A 24,002-nucleotide genomic window follows, 5' to 3' on the forward strand; every position below is an offset into this window, starting at 1 on the left:
CATAATCAGCCCAGTGGGTGGCTGAGGAGATCGGGAGATCGGGCCTGGTAATGTCTTCGGTCAGCCTTCACAGCCCATCTTAAAAAATCGCAAGGACAATTTGATGCAAGTGCTGAGTTAAAAGAAAATAATTACCAAAAATTAATATAATAAATACAAAAACTAATTTTATTTACTTTTTTTAATAAAAAAAATTAATTAATTAATAGATCACATGACAATAACTGTTCATACCGTTTGGTTACTTTGCTTGGTTCCTCTTTTCCAAAAATACTTTTCAAAAAATTCTACTTTTTTATTTTTCGTGTTTTTTTTTTTTGCTTTTACTGAATTTTTTAATATTTTAAGCAATTTTTTTTTTAATTTTTAAACATACCTAACATAAATATACCTAAAAAGTAAAAAACTTGTGAAAAAAAACCTTTTAAAAATTCACTAAATACAAAAAATAGAAAAAAAGAAAAAGAAAAGAGAATTCAGTACATTTTTTGTATTTTTATGTATTTATTAATTTTTTAAAATATTTTTTCACAAATTTTTTACTTTTTAGATACATCTAAGTAAGGTGCATCTAAAAAAGTAAAAAAAAAAATTTAAAATTTTAAAAATATTCACTAAAAACAAAAAAATACGAAAACCAAAAAACTCAATTTTCAAAAAATTTAATCCAAAAAACTCAAACCAAACACCCTATTGTATTCATTTTACAAACATAGAAATATAGTTTAATCAAAAAAACCAATATAAACAATAAATATATTACAAGCTAAAGTAACCTATATCTCAGTGCTACCATTTGTTCATTATGTAATGCCATAAATATATAATTCTTGCCTACGATGAATGCAACGCTACCAGTATTCCATTCTTCGCACTTTTTTTTTTTTTTTAAAAAAAAAAAAATTTAATAAAAAAATTGTTTCCCTATGTGAGGGGTTGCACATGAACTAAGTCAAACCGAACTTTTGGAATGTTCAAACTCAAGCTTAGGTTAAGGTTAAAAAAAATTGAGCTAAACATATTCATCAGTACTGTATTCATTTTGGTAGAAAATCAATCGCATCTATAATAAATAAAGTGGTATCAACATTATATTTTTTACACTCATTTTGAAAAAGACTTTTATGTCCCTACTTATCACCCGATGTTTTTTTTTTATTTATTTATTTAAAAAAAGGTATGAAAATAATGCGTGCCATTATATTGTAATTATTCTTTGCTTAACACAACACTATTCCATAATGCAAGTATCATCGCAGAGTAAGTTCGGATCTCAATTGGGTTAAATAATTAAATAGTTAATCTCATAATCATGTTAGTTTATGACAGGTCTGAAAATAACTGCATTAATAAAATTATAGTTTATATTGCAACTTGGAGAGAGAATCAATAGTAGAAGGATAGCCATGGCATTGATAATTTGACAGCCCTACTTAATTAAGGCCTCAATATGCTTCAAAACAAACCTATTTGCACAAATTATTCAATAAACAAAATGCTTAGAATTAATCGTCACACATGTTATGTATACTTCTGGCATCCAGTCCCCGCGTATCCAATGACTACTATGTGTAGATTATTAATTAGTATTTAAATAAGTAGAAGTAATAATATCTAGTTGTAAGAGGAGCTAATTTAAGCCCACTAAATTATTTAGGCCCAATAGCCCAAGATTAGTGGGCCCGAATTTATCGCAAGTCCAAGATTGGTGGGCTTGGATTTATCGCCGTCAAACGGGCTGAATGACTCTAAGCCTCGAAAGGGTTCGGATCCACGAACCTAGAGGTCCGAAATACTTGGCTTCGAACGGATTCAGACGCAATCTAGAAGTCGCTCCGTTAATGAGTCCCAGAACACTTGCGGGCTCGGAGCTTTCCGGGATCTACACACCAGAACCATGGGCGTAATGGAGTTCGAACAAAGGACCCGATCCCGAGGACGGTGAGTGGAGACAAATTCACTCTTCGGTTAAACTAGCCTATACCCGGGTCGAGGTGGCACGACCCCGGGGGGTCCATGAGACTCGGCAATATTTTTGCGACAGGACGTCCTCTGGGACTACCCCTGACCCTTTGGGATGATTGGGGATCATTGGTTAGGTGTGGCTAAGAAGAAGGGTTCGCCGAGGGAGTGATCTCCTCTTCGGGGTTTTCTCATCCTCGGAGAAGTCACCTCCTCGGAGAGGTCACCTCCTCGGACAAGGTGGTTAGAGAAAATATCTCCCATGTGCCTTGCACATGGGCTCCATCCTACATCATGAGGTGCCTATAAATAGCACCCACCCATAGCTTTACAGGGGATGAATTTTGGAGATTTTTTAACTCTTGGGAAAGAACTAATTTCCCTTCTCCATTATCAACCTTGAGAGTGAAAGTGGGAGATCAATGGGAGAGCCTTGCCATTATTCTATTCTCTAGCCATTTTGTCTTCTTCTTCACCCAATCTCTTATCTCCATCATCTCCTTTGTTGTTGTGTTCCTAAGTTGAGATTATTGAAGAATCTAAGCCTCTCATCATATTCTAGAGAATTCGATCTTCGAATTTTCCAACTCCTTTCTTGAACCCTCTCCTACATTTTGGCGACTCTGCTGGGGAGGCGGATTGTTTTATGGTCTCAACGAGATCTGGAATCCACACAACTCCAACAAGGATGGCGGGAGAAGATGAAGTTCACCAACAAGGATCCTCTAATGGTGGTGATGACAGAACCATGGCTCCAGATCAGCCACTTTTGCTTGAAGCCATTCAAGGACTTCAGAATACTCAGCAAGAGATTCTTACCACTCTTCAGAATCTCACTCACACCATGTTGGTGATGAGTTCTAACTTTGCACCGGCGCCAAACGGGAATCAAACTGGTGGTGGAGTTATTCTCGCCGGAGCGCAAAATCAAATCCAAGGAGAAGTAGGCCCCAATCAGCCTATGGCTCATGGTAACACGGCCACAGTAACACATGCTCAAACCACAGTAGGCGGCGGCAGTTTGCCCATGCCCGGGCTCCATGGCGTGCCAAGCCAAGATCCAATGGTGACTAGGGGAGTTTCTAGTGTAATGAATGGTGCTCCGGCGATTGTTGGTGTCCAGGAAAACATAAGGAGCGTGATGGCGCAAAAGGGAGCTCTGCCCGTACCTAATCTTGTCACGCCACCAGTAAATGTTACCCAAGCACCAAGCGGGCCTCCTTTGGTGCCGACAACAAATCTGCAAGCACAACCCGGTATAGCGGCGCCGTACGGTGGACTTTACGGGCCTCAATTCAATATCCCATCACCAACTGGCTTGTCTATAGGCGCTGATGGCCAGTATCGTCAAATGTCCTCACCAATGATGAATTCGCAGCACCAGAATGGCCGAGACGCCCCTAGCTCAGTCTTCGGGTACATAAGCCAAGTCCCGGGAATACCACCATCAAACTCTCTCCCTCAACAGTTTCTCACTCTCGCCGATGTGCAGGCCATGTTCGATCTCGAACGGGGCAAGAGGACCTTACCCTCTTTGCCTGATCCAGACGTCAAGCCGCCTTACCCCATTGAGATGCTGAGCTATCCATACCCTGAGGGGTATACAATGCCGAAGTTCATCAAGTTCGACGGCAAACAAGGAAATGCCCGAGAACATGTTGTGCGATTCATCGAGACTCTAGGTATTCATGGTTCAAACCACGTCCTCCGACTGAGAGAATTCTCTAAGTCCCTCACCGACCGAGCATATAGTTGGTATGTTAATTTGGCCCCAAACTCTGTCCGAAGTTGGGAGGAAATGGTTAACAAATTCCACTCCAAGTTCTTTCAAGTGGCGGAGAAGGTGACCACACTTACATTGTGTAAAGAGAAGCAACAAGAAAGTGAAGACATCCTTGACTACGTCAAAAGGTTTCAGGACAAGGCCGTGGATTGTCATGAAGCAGTTGAGGAGAGTTATCTGGTTCAAATTTGTCTAGAAGGGGCATTGAGCAGGTACAAAATGTTTCTAGTTAACCACAAGCTACCCACCTTCTCGGCATTAATAGAAGCAGCTCGGAACATTAGCATCCCTCAGGCTCAGGAGTCCGGATTTAAAGCCAGTTACAAGACTAGTTTCAAGTCATCTCGTGGACCTATCGTTGCTGCTGCCTCTGCCCCGGATACCCGAAATTCACAAGGAGGAGGTCATAGGGGCCAGAAAAGAAAGCAATATAATGGTGAAAAGGGGAATGTTTCTTATCCATGTGGAATCGAGGAAGTGAAAGCTCTAGTTAAGGAATGGGTGGCTGACGGAGAGCTAAAATTGCCTTATGTTGAAGAAATGCCATCAAAAAAGGACCGTGAGAGCCCTGAATTTTGTGTCTACCATCGTACATTGAAACATCCGACAGAGAAGTGTTGGACTCTCAGGAAAATCTTCAGAGATAAAGTCGAGGCAGACGAATTGAGGTTCAAAAAGCGAGGGACTCAAGACATCCGAGAACAACCGTATCCTCAACACCGAGACAAGGGCAAGAATGTTGCTATGATAGCTTATGAAGGCCCAATGATCGAGGCTATCGCTAATCTCGATGACGATGACTGTTATCTGGACGACATCCTCGAGCCAGAGGGTGAGCAAGTTTACTATGAAAGTGCTCTCGATCCAGAGGGCAGAACATTTATGACTCATGGCGATGATCCCTTTGATCCAGAAGGAGGAGAAGAATACTATGGAAGAGGAGGACACCATGTTTATGTGGCATCTTATTTTGAGGAGACCGAGGAGATGGTTAACTACGAGCCTCCAAGAGTGGAAAAAGATCCGGATCACTATGCCAAAACCCTGCAAGACTGTGTAAAGTTCAAGCAGTTCTTTGACCAGCTTGGACTTTCCAGGGAGGCAAGAACGGAAATCACCAAGTCTATCATTAATATAGCCGAGGCACACCATGAGGAATGCATGTCGACTGAGGGGTCTATCCCGAGGAAGGCAAAAGAGCAATCTAGTGCCATTACTTTCTCCGAGGCTGATCGAAAGTATCCTTTTTCTCACAATCGCCCGCTTTATGTTACTGTTTTTATTAACGGGGTTGAGTTCAAAAGGGCCTTTCTAGATAGTGGAGCCTCTATCAACATTATGACTCGCGCTACTCTAGAAAAAGCCGGAATCTCTGAAGAACGCATTGTGAAGTAGCCGATAGTCATCACTGGCTTCGGTGGAGAAAGGAGAATTACTATCGGATGCGTAACAGTTGATTTAGCCGTTGGAGAGATTCGCTCGGCCACCAAGTTCCATATTATCGATTCTGAGGCAAATTATCACATCATTCTAGGGAGGACCTGGATGCATAGATATGGGGCTGTACCATCAAGTTATCATCAGTGTGTTAAGGCTAAATGGGGAAAGAAGACGGTGACAATTCAGGCTACAGAAAGGCCGTTCGAGATCCATGAAGCTCATTATTCTGATGCCATCTACTTCACCGAACTGGCTGTCGAAGAAGTTCCCACCACCTCTAAGCTTCGAGGGGTCAAAATTCCTCGTTGGGAGGATATCAAAGATGACAAGGAGCCGATGACAGAATCAAGTAAGCGGGCGATGTCTAGACCAGAAAGTCCGCCTATTCCTCGGAAGGTGATGAAAGTTCGAGAAGGAGGCAAGATGGTGTATTATTTATGAAGGTGCGGGGAGTCGGTTTCTTCAGTCACCGACTCCGAGTCAAAAGAAGAGCCTCCTGACAATGATATAGTAATAAAGCCTGAAGTGGCTCCAGAATGTATGCAAGATGGGCCGAAGCCTCAGCCTGAACAACTTATCGAAATAGATCTGAGTGATGGACAAGATGCACCGAGGCCGGTATTCGTAAGTTCGAGCCTTAGCCCAGAAAAGCGGGAACAGTTGTTAAAGTGGATAAGCCGATACTCAGATGTGTTTGCTTGGTCATATAAGGAAATGCCCGGACTAGATCCTGACCTAGTCTCTCACTATCTTGATGTGTTCCCAAACTCCAAGCCAATTAAGCAAGCTGCTCGAAAATATCATCCAGATCTCGAAGAGAAGATTAAGGAGGAGATTGAAAAACTTCAACAGGCTGGTTTCATCCGGCCAATACAGTACCCCACGTGGTTAGCAAACATCGTGCCAGTAAAGAAGAAGAATGGCCAAATCAGAGTATGTGTAGACTTTCGAGATTTGAACAAATCTTGCCCGAAGGATGAATTCCCTCTTCCTCACATCGACACCCTCGTGGATACTACCTCGGGACACCAGATGTTCTCATTCATGGATGGATTCAGTGGATACAATCAGATTAAGATGACTGAAGAGAACGCAGAAAAGACTGCTTTTAGAACACCTCTCGGAAACTTCTTCTATACAGTCATGCCTTTCGGACTCAAGAATGCCGGTGCAACTTACCAAAGGGCTATGACTGCAATCTTTCATGACATGATCCATCATGAGATGGAAGATTATGTTGATGATCTAGTGGTGAAATCCAAGAAAGAAGAAGACCATCTCCGAGACCTTGAGAAGGTATTCAAGAGGTGCCAGAAATTCAAAATGAGGATGAATCCTCTCAAATGTGCTTTCGGGGTGACGGCTGGGAAGTTCCTCGGGTTTCTTGTACATAGGCATGGTATCGAGGCAGATGAAGACAAGGTCAAATCTATCAGAGCAATGCCTCCCCCGCATTCTCAGAAGGAGTTAAAGAAGTTCCTCGGGAAGGTGTCTTATATTCGGAGGTTTATCCCAGCACTGGCAGAGATCTCTGCGCCTTTCGGCTCTTTGTTAAAAGGAGATGCCAAGTTCGAGTGGAACCAAGAGCACCAAAAGGCCTTTGGGAGAATCAAGGCGGCCTTGACCTCGCCTCAGACCATGATAGCCCCGCAGCCCGGGGTGCCTCTAATGTTGTACCTAACTTCAACCCCCAAATCCATAGGGGCATTATTGGTCCAAGATGTAGATGGAGTAGAACGCCCGGTGTATTACATCAGTCGGAAGATTCGAGGAGCAGAAGTCCGATATACTCCAGTAGAGAGACATTGTTTAGCTTTGGTATTCACTGCCCAAAAGCTCAGACATTACTTCCTAGCACATCAGATTCAGATTGTTACTAAAAGTGATCCAATCTGATACCTCCTCAGCAAGCCTGCTCTAACCGGGAAGGTGGCAAGATGGTTGTTAGCACTGGGTGAATTCGAGATCACATGTGTAGCCCCCAAGGCGATCAAAAGCCAAGCCTTAGCTGATCTCCTTGCCCAATTTCCAAGTGGTGACTATGAACCAGTGAATGAAGAATTAAGAGGAGAGGTGCACGCAGCTATGGCTTCCGAGGAAAGCTTCTGGACATTGAGCTTTGACGGAGCAGCAGCCGGAGGGAAGGGAGGAACCGGGATAGTCCTTACAAGCAAAAGTGGGGAAAAGTTATATTTGTCTTATAAACTGGATTTCCATTGTTCGAATAACGAAGCCGAGTATGAGGCTCTTATTTTAGGCTTGATAGCAGCTGAGAAGCACAGTATCAAGAAGATTCGGATCCGGGGGGACTCAAAGCTGATAGTGAAGCAAGTTTCAGGACAGTTCGTCTTAAAGGAGCCTGCCTTGGCCACATATCGAACAACAGTCCAAAGGCTTCTTGACAAATTTCAGAAGGTCGAAATAGAGCATGTGCCTCGCTCCGACAACAAGTTTTCAGATGCCCTCGCAACATTAGGGGCAAGAGTTGACATTCCAGAGGAAGAGGCAACAATTGTTATCAAGAAGAGAACAGAACCTTCAATAATACCCGAAGACAAAGGCCTTCCAGAGGACTGGAGAGGAGAAGTCCTCGAGCAACTCAGAAGCAAAGTTGGAAAACTGACTATGGCCAAGCTTGCCCAATTCACAATAATTCAAGGTGAACTTTACTTCCGAGGAGGTACTGGATTCCTAGCCCGGTGTATTGGCCAACAAGAAGCAAGCTTCCGACTACAACAGATCCATGAAAAGTCTTGCGGGGATGGGGATATCAGTCTGTATAGAAGAATCCAAAGACAAGGTTATTATTGGCCCGAGATGGAGAAGGACTCAAATCAATTACAGAAGGAATGCCCCAAGTGTCAGTCATACATCCGGGAGGATGAGAGTTGCTTTGAAATTGATACCCCTGACTGGAGGCAAGTCTACGTTGACTATCTCAAAGAGGGAACACTACCTGAGAGCCCGAGGGACATTGCACACCTCAAGAGGAGAGCGAGGCGGTACTTTCTTGATCAGGACAAGCTGTATAGAAGAAGTATTGAGGGCACTCCCCTGAGATGTCTCTCCAAGGAGGAGTCAGATCTAGTCCTCGGAAGAGCCCACGAGATTGAACATCAAGGAGGGGCTCGGCTGTTCGAGCAACTTATACACCTTAGGTATTACTGGCCGACCATGGAGTCAGATGCATCCCATCACGTGAAGAGGTGCCAGACTTGTCAGAAACACGGAAATTTGATCCACGCTCCAGCTGTAGACCTGCATAGTATCCGAACGCCATGGCCGTTCCATACCTGGGCTTTTGATCTGATAGGGCCCATCTCCACATCTTCTAAGGGGTACAAGTGGATTCTCGCAGCCACAGAATTGAGTACAAAGTGGGTCGAAGCAATTCCTCTAAAGAACGCTACGGGGCCTGCAGTCGCGAACTTCATCAAGGAGAATATCATTTGCCGATTTGGGGTACCAAACACCATCCTCTCGGATAACGGCACTCCCTTCATAAACAAATATGTGAAGAGCCTCCTAGAGACTTACCAAGTGAAGCATCACAAATCCACACCCTACTATCCAAAAGGGAACGGGCAGGCGGAAGCCACAAACAAGACACTGATAAGGATTCTGAGCAAGATGATGGATGAGTTTGGGGGGACTTGGTCCGAACAGTTGATAGTAGCCCTATGGGCGTATCGCACTTCGAAGAGAAAGCCAACTCAAGCAACTCCTTACTCCCTTGTGTATGGGTCCGAGGCAGTGTTACCTATAGAGTTGGAAACGCCATCTGCTCGAATGGCTCTCGCCTCGGGGATGGTATTGGAGCCTCGAACCACCAGATTGGAAGCATTAGAGGAAAAGCATGACAGAGCTGCAAAAGTCATGGAAAGGTATCATGAGTCCATCGCCCGAGCCTATAACCAGACTGTGATACCAAGGAAGTTTGAAGAAGGTGATCTAGTGTGGAAGATTGTAGACCCAATCATGCGAGGACAGCCTTTGCCCAAGTTTTCTCCAAAATGGGAAGGGCCCTACAAGGTGGTTCAGGCGAGCTCAAGCGGGTACTACAAACTTGTAAGGGTTGAAGACGGCTTCCGAACTGGCCCGCTCAATGCAAAGTTTATCAAGCATTACTACCCATAGTTGGACTCATCTATGATGAAATTCATTTTCACTTTCTTACTTTGTCTAAAAGTTGTATTTCCCTTACGTTATGAAGAAGCTGGTTTTCTCTATGGTGCATGTTTTATCCCATCACTTACAGTGAATCTATTATACTTTTGTCAAGAAAGTTGAAGAACTAATGAGAATATTTCAGCTTTTATAAACATGTGCATATGATTGTTCTTTCCATTGTATCATTCGAAATAAATATTTTATCAAGTAGAATGAGAAAACAATGCGAAAATATCCAAACAACAAAAATTTTGTCATTTCATTGCATTGTCCTAGATAAAACATTTTTATCGAAAGGGGCAAGAAAGTAATGATAAAAAAAAAAAACTCAATCTTTCCTAAAGACACCCTCGAAGAAGCTGCCCGTCATATCTACATCTGGAGGACAAACAGCAGAGTGTGCCTCTAAAGTCTCCAAGGCCAGAGCATAACCCGACTCAAGTTCACGAAGAGTTGCCTTTATCTCATCTATAGAGGTGCGATAAGAGGCAAGCACAGACATAAGTTCCAGCTGATGACTGGCGTTCGAAGCTATATCCAGGCGCTTCCGAAGCCATGATAAGTCCACTTGGTGACGCTCCATGTCAGAGATCCCCTGATACGCCGTCTCGACTACTTTCCCATTAAGGTCACACAACCGTTGCCTGTCCAAGCTATATAAGATAGTGGCAAAAGACTCGAGAAGAGCAGTCTGAATGAGTGGACACTGGCAAGCAAATGAAGCAAAGGTCTCCGGGTAACTTGAATGCACAAGCTGTAGAACTGAAGCAAACTCAGGAGCTACCCAATAATGGAGAAATGATACTTTGCCAGAAGCTGAAGGAGGAATTGGGGCCGGAAAGCTGCTAGTCTCAGGAATCTCCCCAATGTCTATCGGGTTAGATGAACCACCCGGAGGGGTAACTCCCGGCAGAGGTCCCGAGCCTGAGAATGCCGAACGATAAGGGGAAAGACCAAAAGCATCACTATCAATGTGGAAATCACTAAGATTCAGATCCAAAATATTCGAAGGCACTGGCGATGAAGAACCTCTGGCAGTCGTCTCAAAGGCAGGTGTCCCCCCTTGAGAAGGAGAACCGTGAGGAGTTACAAAGAGAGTCGGAGTAGAGCCCGAGGCAGGTGAAGGCAGGACCCCGGTAGCAGCTAACACTGGAGCAGAGTCCGAGGCAGGTGAAGGCAGGACCCCGGTAACAGCTAACACTGGAGTAGAGTCCGAGGCAGGTGAAGGCAGGACCCCGGTAGCAGCTAACACTGGAGCAGAGTCTAAGGTAGGTGAAGGCAAGACCCCGTTAGCAGCTAACACTGAAGAAAAGATAAGAAGGCCTTATTAGAGGTAGGGAACAGGAAAGTCATTTAAGTAAAGATTTCTCACAGATATAAGTAAATGACAAACTTCAGAAAGAAAGATTACCAGAGGGAGAATCAATATGCAAAGCAGGGGCAACTGAAGGACTCCTAGCATCAACAAAGTCACTTGGTCGTGTAGAGACCACCTGATCGATCTCAATGTCTGATGAAGCCTGAACAGTAGCAGTCATCCCTGAAGAAGGAAGGAGGGCCGGAGGATGAGAATCACCATAAGTGCCAGAACGAGTCTCAGAGATCTCTAGCACATCCACCTCCACACCATTCCCAGAGGCGCACCTCATCTCTACATCGCTTCTAGAAGCATGGCCCGCGACATCAATTTCTGTGGCATCAGTCCCTCCAGCAATCTCAACATCAGAACGGTGAGCCCCAATAAACTCGTCACCAAGGTAGTGCTTCTCCTCAGCTACGGTAGGGCGGTGACGACGCATGCGTGGAATAAGGTCACAAAAATGATCGGAGGACTCAGCCTCATCATCATCGTCATCTATAACTGCTATACGAGGGGTGCGCATCTTCACAAGTCTTGCAGACAAAGGGAGGGTGTCGTCCAAGTCTGAGTCCGGCCTGGGGGAGGCAGCATGGCCAGGAGCCACGGTACTGACAACGTCAACAATCGCAGGATCCTACACAACATGGGCAAATAAAAGTTTTCATTTTAGAAGGTATAGTCGCAAGAAGGAAAGTAGCTTCAAATCAAGAATTTCGAGTACCTCATGAAGCCTTTTGGAAAGACGAGGAGCGGAAGGACTGGCATCAGAAGTCCTCTTGTGAGCCATCTTCTTAAGGCGGGTCGTCCGAGGACCAGAGGCCTTATTCAAAGGGACTGGCTCTGGAGAAGTAATTGCCAAGCTAGAAGCAGGTGCCCGAGCAGAAGGGTCAGTTGGAGCAGATGAGGTGAAGAAACTCTCGTACATGTGGTCAGATTTTCGGCTCTCGGGTAGCCGAAGAGAAGAATCCTTCTTATAAATCGGGGGAGGCAAACATACGGTCGGTCTGCTCTGGACAAATGCAATAAACGTATCGATATTCTTCTGCCAATACCGCCTGAAAGAAGGGGTGAAACCCCCTACTCGGCTCAAGCCTGGCATCGTCAAAGAGACGGATATGGGAAGCACGGTGTGTACAAGCCCGCGACTGAAGCGCCCGTAGCTCGCTGAAAATGATAATAAAGGAGGTGCTGGCCCCGGGGCACATTGATCAAACCCGAATTGACATGCTACGCGGTCAGGCCTATAAACAGCACTATCAACGCCTTCCTCATGCCACACCGGTAATGAACGCGGACGGATCATAATCAGCATATCAACAAAGGGTGCAGGGATGTTTTTCGGCAAAGGAAAGGACACCGAGCGGGAGGAACCATGATAGATAAGCGGTGTGGCCACACCCACAGGTGGGCATACATACGGTTGTGCCACAAAGCGTCGGGGATCATCCACCAGAGTATTCAAGGATAAAGTGGAAATGGTACGTGACCACCGTGTAATCAACGGCTGGCAAGACTTCGCTTTCTCAAATGTCCGAGACCCATCAGTATCGAGCACGGGGATACCATCTTTATCCACTTTCTCCCGAAGAACTTCCGCCTCAAATACAGTCGGAGCAGGGGCAAATTTTGGGAACCTCTCGAAGAAGAAACATAGCAAGAACTGGCTGTGAATAAAGGAGACAGGCTCATATCGACCCACGGAGCGAACCATATCTCGATGTAGTAAATCCAGCCGATAGTAGAGATTCCCAAGAAATAGTGGAGCCAAAGGGATCCGATCTCCTCTGAAGAGCCTGACTGCCAAGGGGAAGACGAAAGGATTGAGGGAATCCGGAGGTGTGCTTGGAAGAATGAAGAATGAAAGGAAGCAAGCCAGAAATCCCAAGAAATAGAGCCTGGAGCCATACATCGGACCGGCCTCATACTCCCGAGAGTCAGGGTCAGCATCTCTGGCCAAGGGCTGAAGATCTTTGAAGAAGTGGCGGATCCATGCAGTATAGGAGGCATGGTCCGTCCTTACTCGACTAGTCCTCCTCGCTGAACCATCAAAAACGGAACTCCACCGACCACAAGTTTGAAGATTTAGCTTCAGAGATTGGATCAAAGAATCATCTTCGGGGGGTGTCTGCTCAGGGTCGAAGGCATCAGGGCCGGTCACTTCCAGACGCAGCAACATGAACACATCCTCAAGGGTGGGCCCCATCTCGTGCTGGCCAAGTATAAAGGTGTGTGTCTCGGTGCTCCACCGAATAGCCATGGCTTCCAGGCTAGCATTGTTGCGACGGATGGATAGGGATCGAGATATTTTCACTGGGATCAATAGTCGGGCCTCTTGAAGCCGCTCACAGAAGCTCTTGTCCGAGAGGACATCATCGACCCATTCCCGCCAACCAAAAGGAGGGTTTGAGAAGGCCTTGAACTGAGGATAACAGTATGGAAAGTCCCCCCGCTCAATCCGAAAGCGTAGCACCGAGGAAGGAGAAATGAGGGCCTCGTGTCCAGAGTCAGTGTCCTCAGTGAGACATAATGGAGCCGCCTTCGGAGATAGAAGAGAAGTGGTGGAGGTAGCCGCCCGCCAGAAGGGATCCTACCGACCAAAATAAGGAGATTTCCTCCACTCAGATGCCGGAGGTGCATCCCTCTCTTTCATGAGAGCCGGTTCCGATGACCCCGGGACAGCGGGTTTCTTTCGAGAAGACATATGGCTGAAATAACAGGTATAAATAGTAAGGAGTTGACCGTATTAAAATTCAGAATATTGGAATTAAAGCAACACACTCGAATGAAATTTCGGCATCAACTATTCGTTTCTCTGAGAGTCCATGAATTCAACAAATTCTACGAGGAATTTTTTACACCAAGAGTCCAGGTTCAACCCCAAAAGTCATCAACAATTCTTTTTCTCGGGTGTTCCTCAAGCTCAACAAATTTTAACACCAATGGGTGCATCATCAACATATAGATTTTCGTCTTCTATCATCAATAAGAGGTGCAATGTCATAGGTCGCTTCATGATGAAGTTCAATTGGGTCAATTTCTTAAAGTCACTATGTTCTATATTAAAGGTCCAATTTATACGGGGCTCAAAATTTGGACAGAGTGAAGTTCAATAGTAAATTTCAGGCCCGAGATCCGAAGTATATTACATTGCTTATCAGTAGCAAGATTCAGTGGATCATTATGCAAATTACAAGAATGTCCTTTCCAAAGTCCATATTCATAAGTCCAGGGTTTTCTCTCTCCATGTCAAAAATGGAGCTCAAATACTAGTCAACAAGTTATATTCGGCCTTTCCTCGGTGATAAAGTTCAACAAATTATGTTCAAGCCAAGCACCTCAATAAGGTTTCAAGTGCTAGTGCATGTTTCCATATGGCCAAAATCACGGTGTTTGAGCTAAAAAAAAAATATCATTGGGATTGCCACAAAAAAAAATATATATATATATATATATATTTATATATATTTAAATATATTTACATTCGGAAGAGGGGGCCGAATTTCATACTTACAAATTTGGGCAGTTAGAGAGGTGAAGTCCGAAGCCGATACTGGAAATTTAAGCTAAAATCAGAAAGGCTTTACAGACTGTAATCAACAAGACTGGGCTAGGCTTGGCAGGACCACACACGTTGCGTTGAGAGGGCGAACGTGCGTGGTCGACGTCAGATAAACTGAAGCCGGAAGCAGCGATGTGGAGCTAGGTTGGGTAAGACCACACACGTTGCGTTGAGAGGGCGAACGTGCGTGGTCGACGTTGGATAAGCTGAAGCCGGAAGCAGCGATTGATTGTGCACAAGCCAAGGCTAATGTGGGTAATCCGAGCTCTAAACAAAATATATATATATATATATATGATAATCAGTATATATATATATATATTTGCCCAAAGTTTGTCAAGCAGCGAAGTAAAAAAAAAAATAATAATAATAAAAAAAAACTGAACCACCAGCAGATTCAATCTAAAGCAAGCACCAGCAGATTCGAAGCTAAATATATATATATATATATATATATATATATATATAATCAATATATATACTTGTCTATAGATTTTCAAGTAGCAAAGTAAAAAAAAAAAAATGAAATTAGTTGAGAGGAAGACCAAGGCCCACCAAAAATGAAGCTCCAAAATATGAATTTCAGGATTACATTTCATATGCAAGTCAAGATTCAATGGAACCTTCAGCTATCTCGAGTTCAAAATTGATATACAATAATGCTCGCAAATCTCAAAGGCCCAAATTAAATTTCTAGTAAGGCTCAAAAATTCAGATTTCATCAAAACAAGAGGATCGAGAGTGGGTTTCGAAAAAATGCTTACAGATCTGAAGGCCACGCCCATGAGAGAGTGGCCAAGAACAGTATAAACCGAGATCGTGATGAAGCGGCGCCAGGGTGGGCAAATATTGAAGTTGGCAAGCTGAATCTGGTGTTGATCACTGCCAAGTCCCAAAAAAGAAAAAAAAAAAAAAAAAAAGCCGAAGTAAAGTCCGAAGTTGAAGAGAGTGATACGATGCCGAGCTGAAATCGACACAGGTTGTAATTACCAAGAAACGACACCGGAACAGGCAAATGAGGAGATCAGAAGAACCTGTGGTGAGACCATGGGTCACGAAGCACGCAGCGTGGGTTAAGAGCCACGCGCACAGGTCAGATGCGAGAAAGAACCAGCGGCCACGGTGGGTCAGCCAAGAACGAACCGGTCCGGCAATGATGCATGTGAGCAGTGGTTTGAATCTCGTTGTTGACAGTGCCACGAGTTGCGACGCGAACAAGCGACGGAGTAGCTGGGTAGACCGACGCCGCGTTGAAAGGGCGGCGTGGTCGGCGTTGGCCAGATCACAGTTGAAGACAGTGGGTCTGCAGCGAAGTTGCTGCAGCGGAAAATGAGCAAACGTGGTGGTCTCTGGTTTGTAGAAACAGAGCCTCCTTGAAGAAGATGGAATCCAACTTGGGTCTCTCCGTTCAAAGAGAGAGATAGTGCTGAAATAGTGATTTTTGCAATAATAAAGACAAATTTTATTTGGCCTCAGATATTTTGGTGATACATAGAGAGAGGGGGTCGAGAAACGTGGGCTTTATTTTTATCTGGAGCCAATAAAAAAATGGTGTGATGCCTACATAACAGCCTGCCGTTTGTTTTTTTCCAAATCAAAAATAAAGGTGCATGAGCCTTACCTTTTTATGCTATAAAGTGAAAAGTGGGCTAGCTGTAAAGTGTGGCTTATCTTGTCAAGAATACAGAAATTGATTTTTTTTTTTTTAGTTCTTATTTCTTTGACTTGGAACAAAAAAAAAAAAAAGAAAAAAAAGAAAACGTTTTACGTTTTCCAATACTTGGAGAAATGAAAATTTAATTATCAATATTTTGAGTTGTTAAAAAAAAAAAAAAAATTTTTTTTGCTTGTCAATTTTTTTTGTAAATTGAAGTGCGTCATCAACTTTATCCATAGGCTCTGTCGTGACAACATGTTTTTTTTTTTTTTTTTTTTTTGAAAACGTGACGCGAAGCAGGGTCGAAGAAATGACAGTATGCATGTCCGAGAAAATTACAATTTCTCGCACACGCAAGGGGCAAATGTAAGAGGAGCTAATTTAAGCCCACTAAATTATTTAGGCCCAATAGCCCAAGATTAGTGGGCCCGAATTTATCGCAAGTCCAAGATTGGTGGGCTTGGATTTATCGCCGTCAAACGGGCTGAATGGCTCTAAGCCTCGAAAGGGTTCGGATCCACGAACCTAGAGGTCCGAAATACTTGGCTTCGAATGGATTCAGACGCAATCTAGAAGTCGCTCCGTTAATGAGTCCCAGAACACTTGCGGGCTCGGAGCTTTCCGGGATCTACACACCAGAACCATGGGCGTAATGGAGTTCGAACAAAAGACCCGATCCCGAGGACGGTGAGTGGAGACAAATTCACTCTTCGGTTAAACTAGCCTATACCCGGGTCGAGGTGGCACGACCCCGGGGGGTCCATGAGACTCGGCAATATTTTTGCGGCAGGACGTCCTCTGGGACTACCCCTGACCCTTTGGGATGATTGGGGATCATTGGTTAGGTGTGGCTAAGAAGAAGGGTTCGCCGAGGGAGTGATCTCCTCTTCGGGGTTTTCTCATCCTCGGAGAAGTCACCTCCTCGGAGAGGTCACCTCCTCGGACAAGGTGGTTAGAGAAAATATCTCCCATGTGCCTTGCACATGGGCTCCATCCTACATCATGAGGTGCCTATAAATAGCACCCACCCATAGCTTTACAGGGGATGAATTTTGGAGATTTTTTAACTCTTGGGAAAGAACTAATTTCCCTTCTCCATTATCAACCTTGAGAGTGAAAGTGGGAGATCAATGGGAGAGCCTTGCCATTATTCTATTCTCTAGCCATTTTGTCTTCTTCTTCACCCAATCTCTTATCTCCATCATCTCCTTTGTTGTTGTGTTCCTAAGTTGAGATTATTGAAGAATCTAAGCCTCTCATCATATTCTAGAGAATTCGATCTTCGAATTTTCCAACTCCTTTCTTGAACCCTCTCCTACACTAGTATACAACGATTGGAGGAACGAGGTTCATTAGACAGATAGTTAGTTAAGTTTTTTGTTTATTAACTAACTAACCAAAGATTACGATGCAATTTAACGCATTAAAAACAAATTTGTAGTAATTTTCACTTGTTAGGTTTCGTTAAAACTGGAAGTTTTGTAGCTTATTGCATATGCACTGCGTTCATATCAAAGATATTGTTTGGCAGTGTGTGTGACATTGGCATTGGACTATCCTAAACCAATTTGGGGATTTGAATATTCTAAATGGGGCGATTATCTATAGGAATCATAGGTCTTATGTTTGGATTACATGAATTCTGAGGGAAAATAAGAATCTATGTCTCTTGCTTTCTGTTTCATTTCATTTTTTATTTAGAAACTGAAAAAGAAGACTTGTTTGGAAGTGTTAAAATTATATTTTCTCTCTATATAATGCGAGTACATTTTTTAGTTCTTGAAAAACGTGATAAACGAAAAGGGATAATGTATTCGTTTTCAAATTTTACAGGATAAATTAGACATGAAATAAAACAAGATGGGTTAAAGTGAATTTCGCCTCTCAAAAAATAACAAAAAAAATGTGAGTTTATACAATGAGATGACGAAAATATATGTATTTAAAATTTTTTTGCTTAAGTTGTTAACAGATTAATGGTACACTTTAAAATACTAACTACAAGAGAATTAAATATTTATTTTCAAATAATAAACAGTTACATACACAAACCAAATCACAATAAGATAAAATAAAATTTGCCCAAACAAAAATACAACCAAACTGTTGGCTTTTTGGCTTTTCGAAAGGTATTTTTGTGAATGTGAGCGTGCCAGCAAGGATCAATCAGTCCTTACAGAAATTGTGATTGCCAACCAATTATCAGACGATTGTGTTTTAGTTCTTTTCAGCCTCAATGAAGAGGACTTTTACTGGTGGCTTGACTTAGGAGAAGTTAATAGAAATAACAGTAATATGAAGAACAATTGAAGTATTTTATAAAAATGAACACTTACAATGGTCCGAACTCAGCCTCAGAGAGGTTTACAACAGCAATCTACTTGAATCTACTTGAAGCTACTCCTATGAATCGAAGTGCAGTGCGGGTATTTAAAGTGCAGGTATTTAAAGAACAGATATTTAAAGACTGGAAATGTAAAAGACTGGAAAAGAAAATATATGAAGTAAATGACTGATTTGTATGATCTGAGTCCTCCTTTTTTTCTGGGGCTGCCCTGCTATTTATACTCGTCAGTGATGACCTTCGAACTGCACTTCGAACCGTCGAACTGCTTCTCCATGATCGCTGATCATGCTTCCTTACAAGTAGCTCCATTACGCCATCACTGGCAGTTGAGTTTCCCTCTTGTACTTGAATTTGAATATGAGTAACCGTTGAAGATATGTCATCTTGCATCCCGTTATTGATCTAGTGTTACTCAGATCATGTGAGGACCAATATTTATTGCCATGTGTACAATCAGGATCAAAGGCTTGAATAACCTCCCTTTATTACCCTTACTCTGCCACGTGTCGAACTGTAACTGGCTTTTACAAAATATGTAGCCAACATTACCCCCCGCACTAATATACCCAATACTTGGTGATATTAGTGGATTACAGTTTTCCCGCGCCTCTAGATCGTGTATGGAGTCCAAATTCTGGAAATACAACCGTCATCCATTTGGTGATCATTTGCATTAACTCGTTGAACATCCCAATACCTTAGTATTCGAACAAGCTATGGCTGCATCAACTTCCTTTACTACTGATCAAGCATATGAAGAGCCTTTGAGTGAAGTTATTCCTCCTCGAAAGAATCTCCACGCATTCATTAGCCACCTTTACCCGCCCTTCTCTATTCAGGTAATGGAGGCTTTTGCAGATTATAAACCTTTGGACTACGAACACATTGCCTTTAATCCCTTGGTTTACAAACTTACAGACACAAAGAGTTCTTCCCCTAAGCTCCCTTTGTATTTTGACCGAACTACTCTCAAGCCTTTGCTTCGACAAGTTGAAAATATGGACTTAGGAAACTCTTCTTCACAGACCTCTGCATGGGATGAAACTGTAACCTCTTCACCCTCTGGGGCTTCTGGCTGGACAAGCTGGTCAACTCCTGAGACTTATGATTTAAGGGAGCGAATCAATCACCATTTTGTTGAGTTCACTGACCCCTTGGAGTTTCCCTCCTACGCTCGAAGCTCAGTGGTCTACCCTTACGTGCCCATTGACCTTCGACGTAGCTTGGAAGAGAATCTGCTTGTGGCTTGGTATACTTCTTCCATGCCTACAAAGATAATGCACCCTACCCGGCGTCCAGCAGAAGCACAAGGGTATACCCCTTCAGTCTTAGCCAAGAAGGCAAATCTAGGCGAAGATTTGTTCTTCTGATTGGCTTGATTACATTAATGCCTTTGTTCCTTCTGCTCCCGTGCCATCTCCCATAATAGAGGCATCCACACCCTCTTCTGCATCTTCTGAGATAGAAACATCTACTCCCTCCCCTTTGTCTTCTGAAGCAGAGCCATCTACTCTCTTCCCATCTTCCGAAGCAGGACCATCTTCTCCTTCTCCTTCTCCCATTCTTTCCTGGACAGAGAAACTAAGACTTGCCCTTCCAATGGACAAAGTTTTTCCACCTTACCAACCTCCGTCACCCCCTTCTCCAGCCAAGCGAAAGCAAGCTCAACTCTTGCTCGCGGCTTTCTCCCACCTGCCCTTCAATGTTCTTGAGGATGACATTCCTCTTAAGAACTTTCAATGGGCTTGTGATGTCCTAACTAGGGGTCATGTCCTCAACCCTCTTGCCCAGGCAGAGCTTCATTTGTTTTTGGACCAACTCCCAGTGCTCCTCTACTGGCATCAGAATTCTAAGATCACCATCCAAAATCTGGATCAACTTTCATCTCTCCGAATTCATGCCCAGTATGAAGCAGAGAATTTTATCGAAGAGTTCGATGACTTCAGGAATAAAGATTCTGCGTACTGGGATGATTTGGTTATAGATGAATTGGAACAAAAATCGAGGGAAGAGGCTTTCGAAACGAAGGCTGAAGAACTCTATTATGAAGTGAGAGCTCATCAGCTTATGCAACCAACTTTAGAAGAGATAGAAGACATAATAAAGAAAGAACAGAAATTTATTGACCATTGCTGGACAAAATTTCATGACCTTGTTATTTATTCTATTCCTTATTTTTATGAGCTTGAATTTGTACCCAGATAGGGTTACTTAATGTAATCATCTTGGCTTTAATATAAACAAAGTCTTTCTGTATTTAACACTGTTTGACTTTGTTTCCTTTTATCTTTAACAGCTAACTCATAACTTCAAATTTGAACAATCTCACCCTTCGAATCAATTGTTTAATGAATTACTAAAAGAACCAATCATGTCTTTTTCCAATTCATGGAGTAAAATTGACAATTCTGGCAGATATTATTTTAGTACTTCGATTTTAATGACTTTACTCTTCAACACTAACTGTAACCAATATATGGTCATGGTTGGTAAAGCCAATCAATTTTAAACTGATCTCTTTTGGCTTCGAAGGGCAACCTATGGCAATTCCTTCTTGCTCATATAGAAACCAATGATTGGTCTTGGATGTTTCGAACAGTGCCCCTCTTCCTTAAAGAGTCCTAGGGTTTGCTTCGAATGTTGTCATTTTGCCTAATAACCTTCAAACAGGTCTTTGGATTTTTGAAGTAGACCAATACTTTGAGCATTCAGGCATTTTTAAGCATGTAGTATGCTTCGAACAGCGTTTCTCATACTCAGAAAATACTAAGCTTTGCTCCGAAGGTCGTTACTTTGATTTATAACCCCTAAACAGACCCATAATCAAGCAATTTAGCACCTTTAAGCATATACTAGGCTTCGAAGCCGACTTATGTATTTCGAAGCCGTTGTTATTTGATTTTTGACGCCAAGATCTTGTTTTCGAAGCCAAATATTTCATTTCGAAGCTGGCCCCAATCCCCGGAATAAGCTTTTCCCTCCAAAACTATCAATATTGGAAGAAATTCCTCGTATTCGTACTTTTAGTACTTAACGACTTACGGGGTATAATTTTGGACACAAAGGTTTTAAAACCCTCTCGTTTCGTGTTCCGAAATCTCTTGCCTTTTACAAACCCTTCTCTCTACTGGTTCTTCTGATCTTCTTTGCTCTTCTTTTGCTTACTACCAATGGATCCCTCCTCTCTAAAAGTACTTGTTGGCGACCATATCAGTCCTACCATGGCTTTGAATACTGTATCGATGAAGAAATCAGCAAGCTGACATCTGGTGAGTCAAGTAACATCGATGGTCGTCTTTTCGTTCCTCGCCACAGCAACAAACAGGAGTACGTCCTAGGTCCTATCTTCCGGGAGGTTCCTGCTCAACTCCCAGCTCTATACCCTCGTTTGGAGGACCATTTCCTTCTCTACGAAGGAAGGCTTGATTGGGGAAATTGGAGAGTAAACCGTCCTCATCGTTGCTGGCCGACATTGAGGACTGAATGGGAGGAATGGTATGACAGAGTGGTGCCTGCGAGAGAAGATGACCTGCAAGAGCTTTATATCCTCGATGCCCTTCGAATTTCCAGGTTCATTATTCCTGAAGACCCCTTTTTGATTCCTGCTGCCTTATGTTTTTGGAATATGGCTTTCAATTTCTTCCATTTTCGGTGCGGTATGATGGCCCCCACCGTTCTTGATATTTGCCATCTCCTAGGGCTTTCACCCCATGGTTCTCCTTTTACTCCCAACTATCCAGACCTTCCTGTCAAATTTTCTCTTCCAGCCCTAAACTCTTCTTATAGTGACTTCGTAAAGGCTGAAAATAAGAGAGAAGGTCCTGTGCGGGACAGAGAATTCTTCTCCTTTATATTATACTGGTTATGCAAATTCCTCTTTTGCACCTCATCTCAGAGGATTATGCCTGAGTTTGCTCCGCTTGCGAAGGCACTCGTCTTGAAGAAACATATCGCTCTTGCTCCTTATCTTCTAGGTCATGTCTACAGAACCTGCTCCCAATTTTGCGAAAAACCCCTCTGGGTGCTCCAACTCTGGCTCTTTGCTTATTTCACTGACCTACATCCCAAGTGTTTAGGATTCCTTGTTCAGGATCCTAGTACTTACGGGGAAAAATATGCCAGGATTGCCCTTTACCCTGCTTCCTTTGCTTATTACTTTACCTTCTTTTATCAACTTCCTATCTCTCCATCTGCTTCCTTCTTTTGTCCTTTCGAAGCCAATAGAGGGCCAACCTGGCTACAATCTTTTCTGGCTGATAAGGAATGTTCCACTTCTCCCCACAAAGATATGTGGGCCTCTATATTATTACCAAGGGAGCTGTTCATTGGCACTCTGAACCCTCGAGCCTATAAATGCATATCTGAGGTATACTGCCCTTCTCAATTTGCAAGGCAATTTGGGCTCTCTCAAGGGATACCTGTTCCTCTTTGTAGTCTTTCAAATGTCCATCTCACTACCAGGGATTTGAGAATACCCAAATCCAAGCCAGAGGCAGCAGTACTCAGACTGCTGAAGGAATTGAGTGAATTCCAATTTATCCCCTTTCGCCCCTTTGGCTCAGTTTTAAAAAGGTTTAAGAACTGGTGGACAGCCAATATGGAAGTGCGCCTCTCTGCACACCCTCATGACTTGTTGGTGGGGTTGGGATTGCCTTCGAAGGATAAGTCAACAACAGCCCAGAACACTTCTCCCCCTCCTGAAGTTGTCACCACCACTCTTGCCACTTTACCCCTTCCAGCCAGGGTTACTAGAGCTGCTTCGAAGAAGGGTGAGTATCTTCAAGTTCTTCTCCTCCCCTTTTATTTCTGAATCTTTTGTTGGTTTCCTTATACTCACGCTTTTGGTGTAGGGTCTTCACAAGAAGAGTCTCCCAAGAGAGCCGAGACTTTAGCTATTCTCAAGAAGAAACAACAACAAAAAACAAAAAGCAGACTAGTCCTTCCTCCTGAAGTACCTGAATCTCTTGAAGAAGAAAGAGAGGTTGAGCCAAAGGAGGAAGTGCCCTTACAAAGAACAAAGAGACAAAAGGTAGTTGTATCTTCATCTGATGCTATTGAAAATCCTGTTAGCGAGGCAACCACCATAATAGCGGAGAAAGAACTTATCTCTGGAGAGTCTGAACCCCGATCTGAAGAAGGGGAGGTTGGAAAAGAATTGGTTGTATCTCTGCCAAGGGAGAAGAGAAAGAAAATGACTGTTCCTGTCACTGACCATGTTGAGGACTCTACTCATAAAGCAGCCGCCAAGGCAGTCGAACAAGAACATTCCAAGGCAATCGTTGTATTTGAGAGGGCCAAGAAAAGATGGCAAGAGCAAAGAGAGGAAGCTGCTACTGCCGATGCAACACAAGGGGAAATGGTAAGAAGGCAGCAGACTGCTGGACATTACTCTCTCCGCAGTTCTCCCATCAGTACTAGCGCCTCTAGAACAAGTAATTTCTTTCATACCTCTGCTGTTTTTTACTTTGTCAGCTTGTGGTATTGAAGTTTAACATTGTTCTGCATTTCTTCCTTTTGCAGCGACAACTACTGCACTCACCTTTCCAATGAGACCTTCCTCAATTTCGTTTGAGGTTGACCAAATGCAGAATGTCAGGGTTGTTCGAGTCGTACTTCCACTTCCAAAGCCTATATTTGTCATACCTTCTTTAAACTCCAGTATTCCTGCATCTCTTTTTCTTGGATTAAAGCCATACCTCCCTTTTTTGGCTCGTGACCTATCTC

At 43.4% G+C, this 24,002-nt stretch overlaps 1 protein-coding gene across 1 annotated transcript; it reads right to left on the reverse strand.

Annotated features, from left to right (window-relative positions):
* Window positions 1-9,149: 9,149 nt before the first annotated feature.
* Window positions 9,150-10,896, reverse strand: LOC145795179 (uncharacterized). The gene is made up of 2 exons (XM_082878322.1): window positions 10,767-10,896; window positions 9,150-10,657 (listed from the first exon to the last, which is right to left on the reverse strand). Exons 1-2 carry the CDS (start codon window positions 10,891-10,893, stop codon window positions 9,684-9,686), a joined length of 1,101 nt encoding a protein of 366 aa, XP_082734448.1. The 5' UTR covers window positions 10,894-10,896; the 3' UTR covers window positions 9,150-9,683.
* Between the last annotated feature and the right edge of the window lie 13,106 nt (window positions 10,897-24,002).

This window comes from Camellia sinensis, chromosome 7, assembly GCF_055761805.1.
Source record: "Camellia sinensis isolate YWXY chromosome 7, ASM5576180v1, whole genome shotgun sequence".
NCBI classification, from domain to species: Eukaryota; Viridiplantae; Streptophyta; class Magnoliopsida; order Ericales; family Theaceae; genus Camellia; species Camellia sinensis.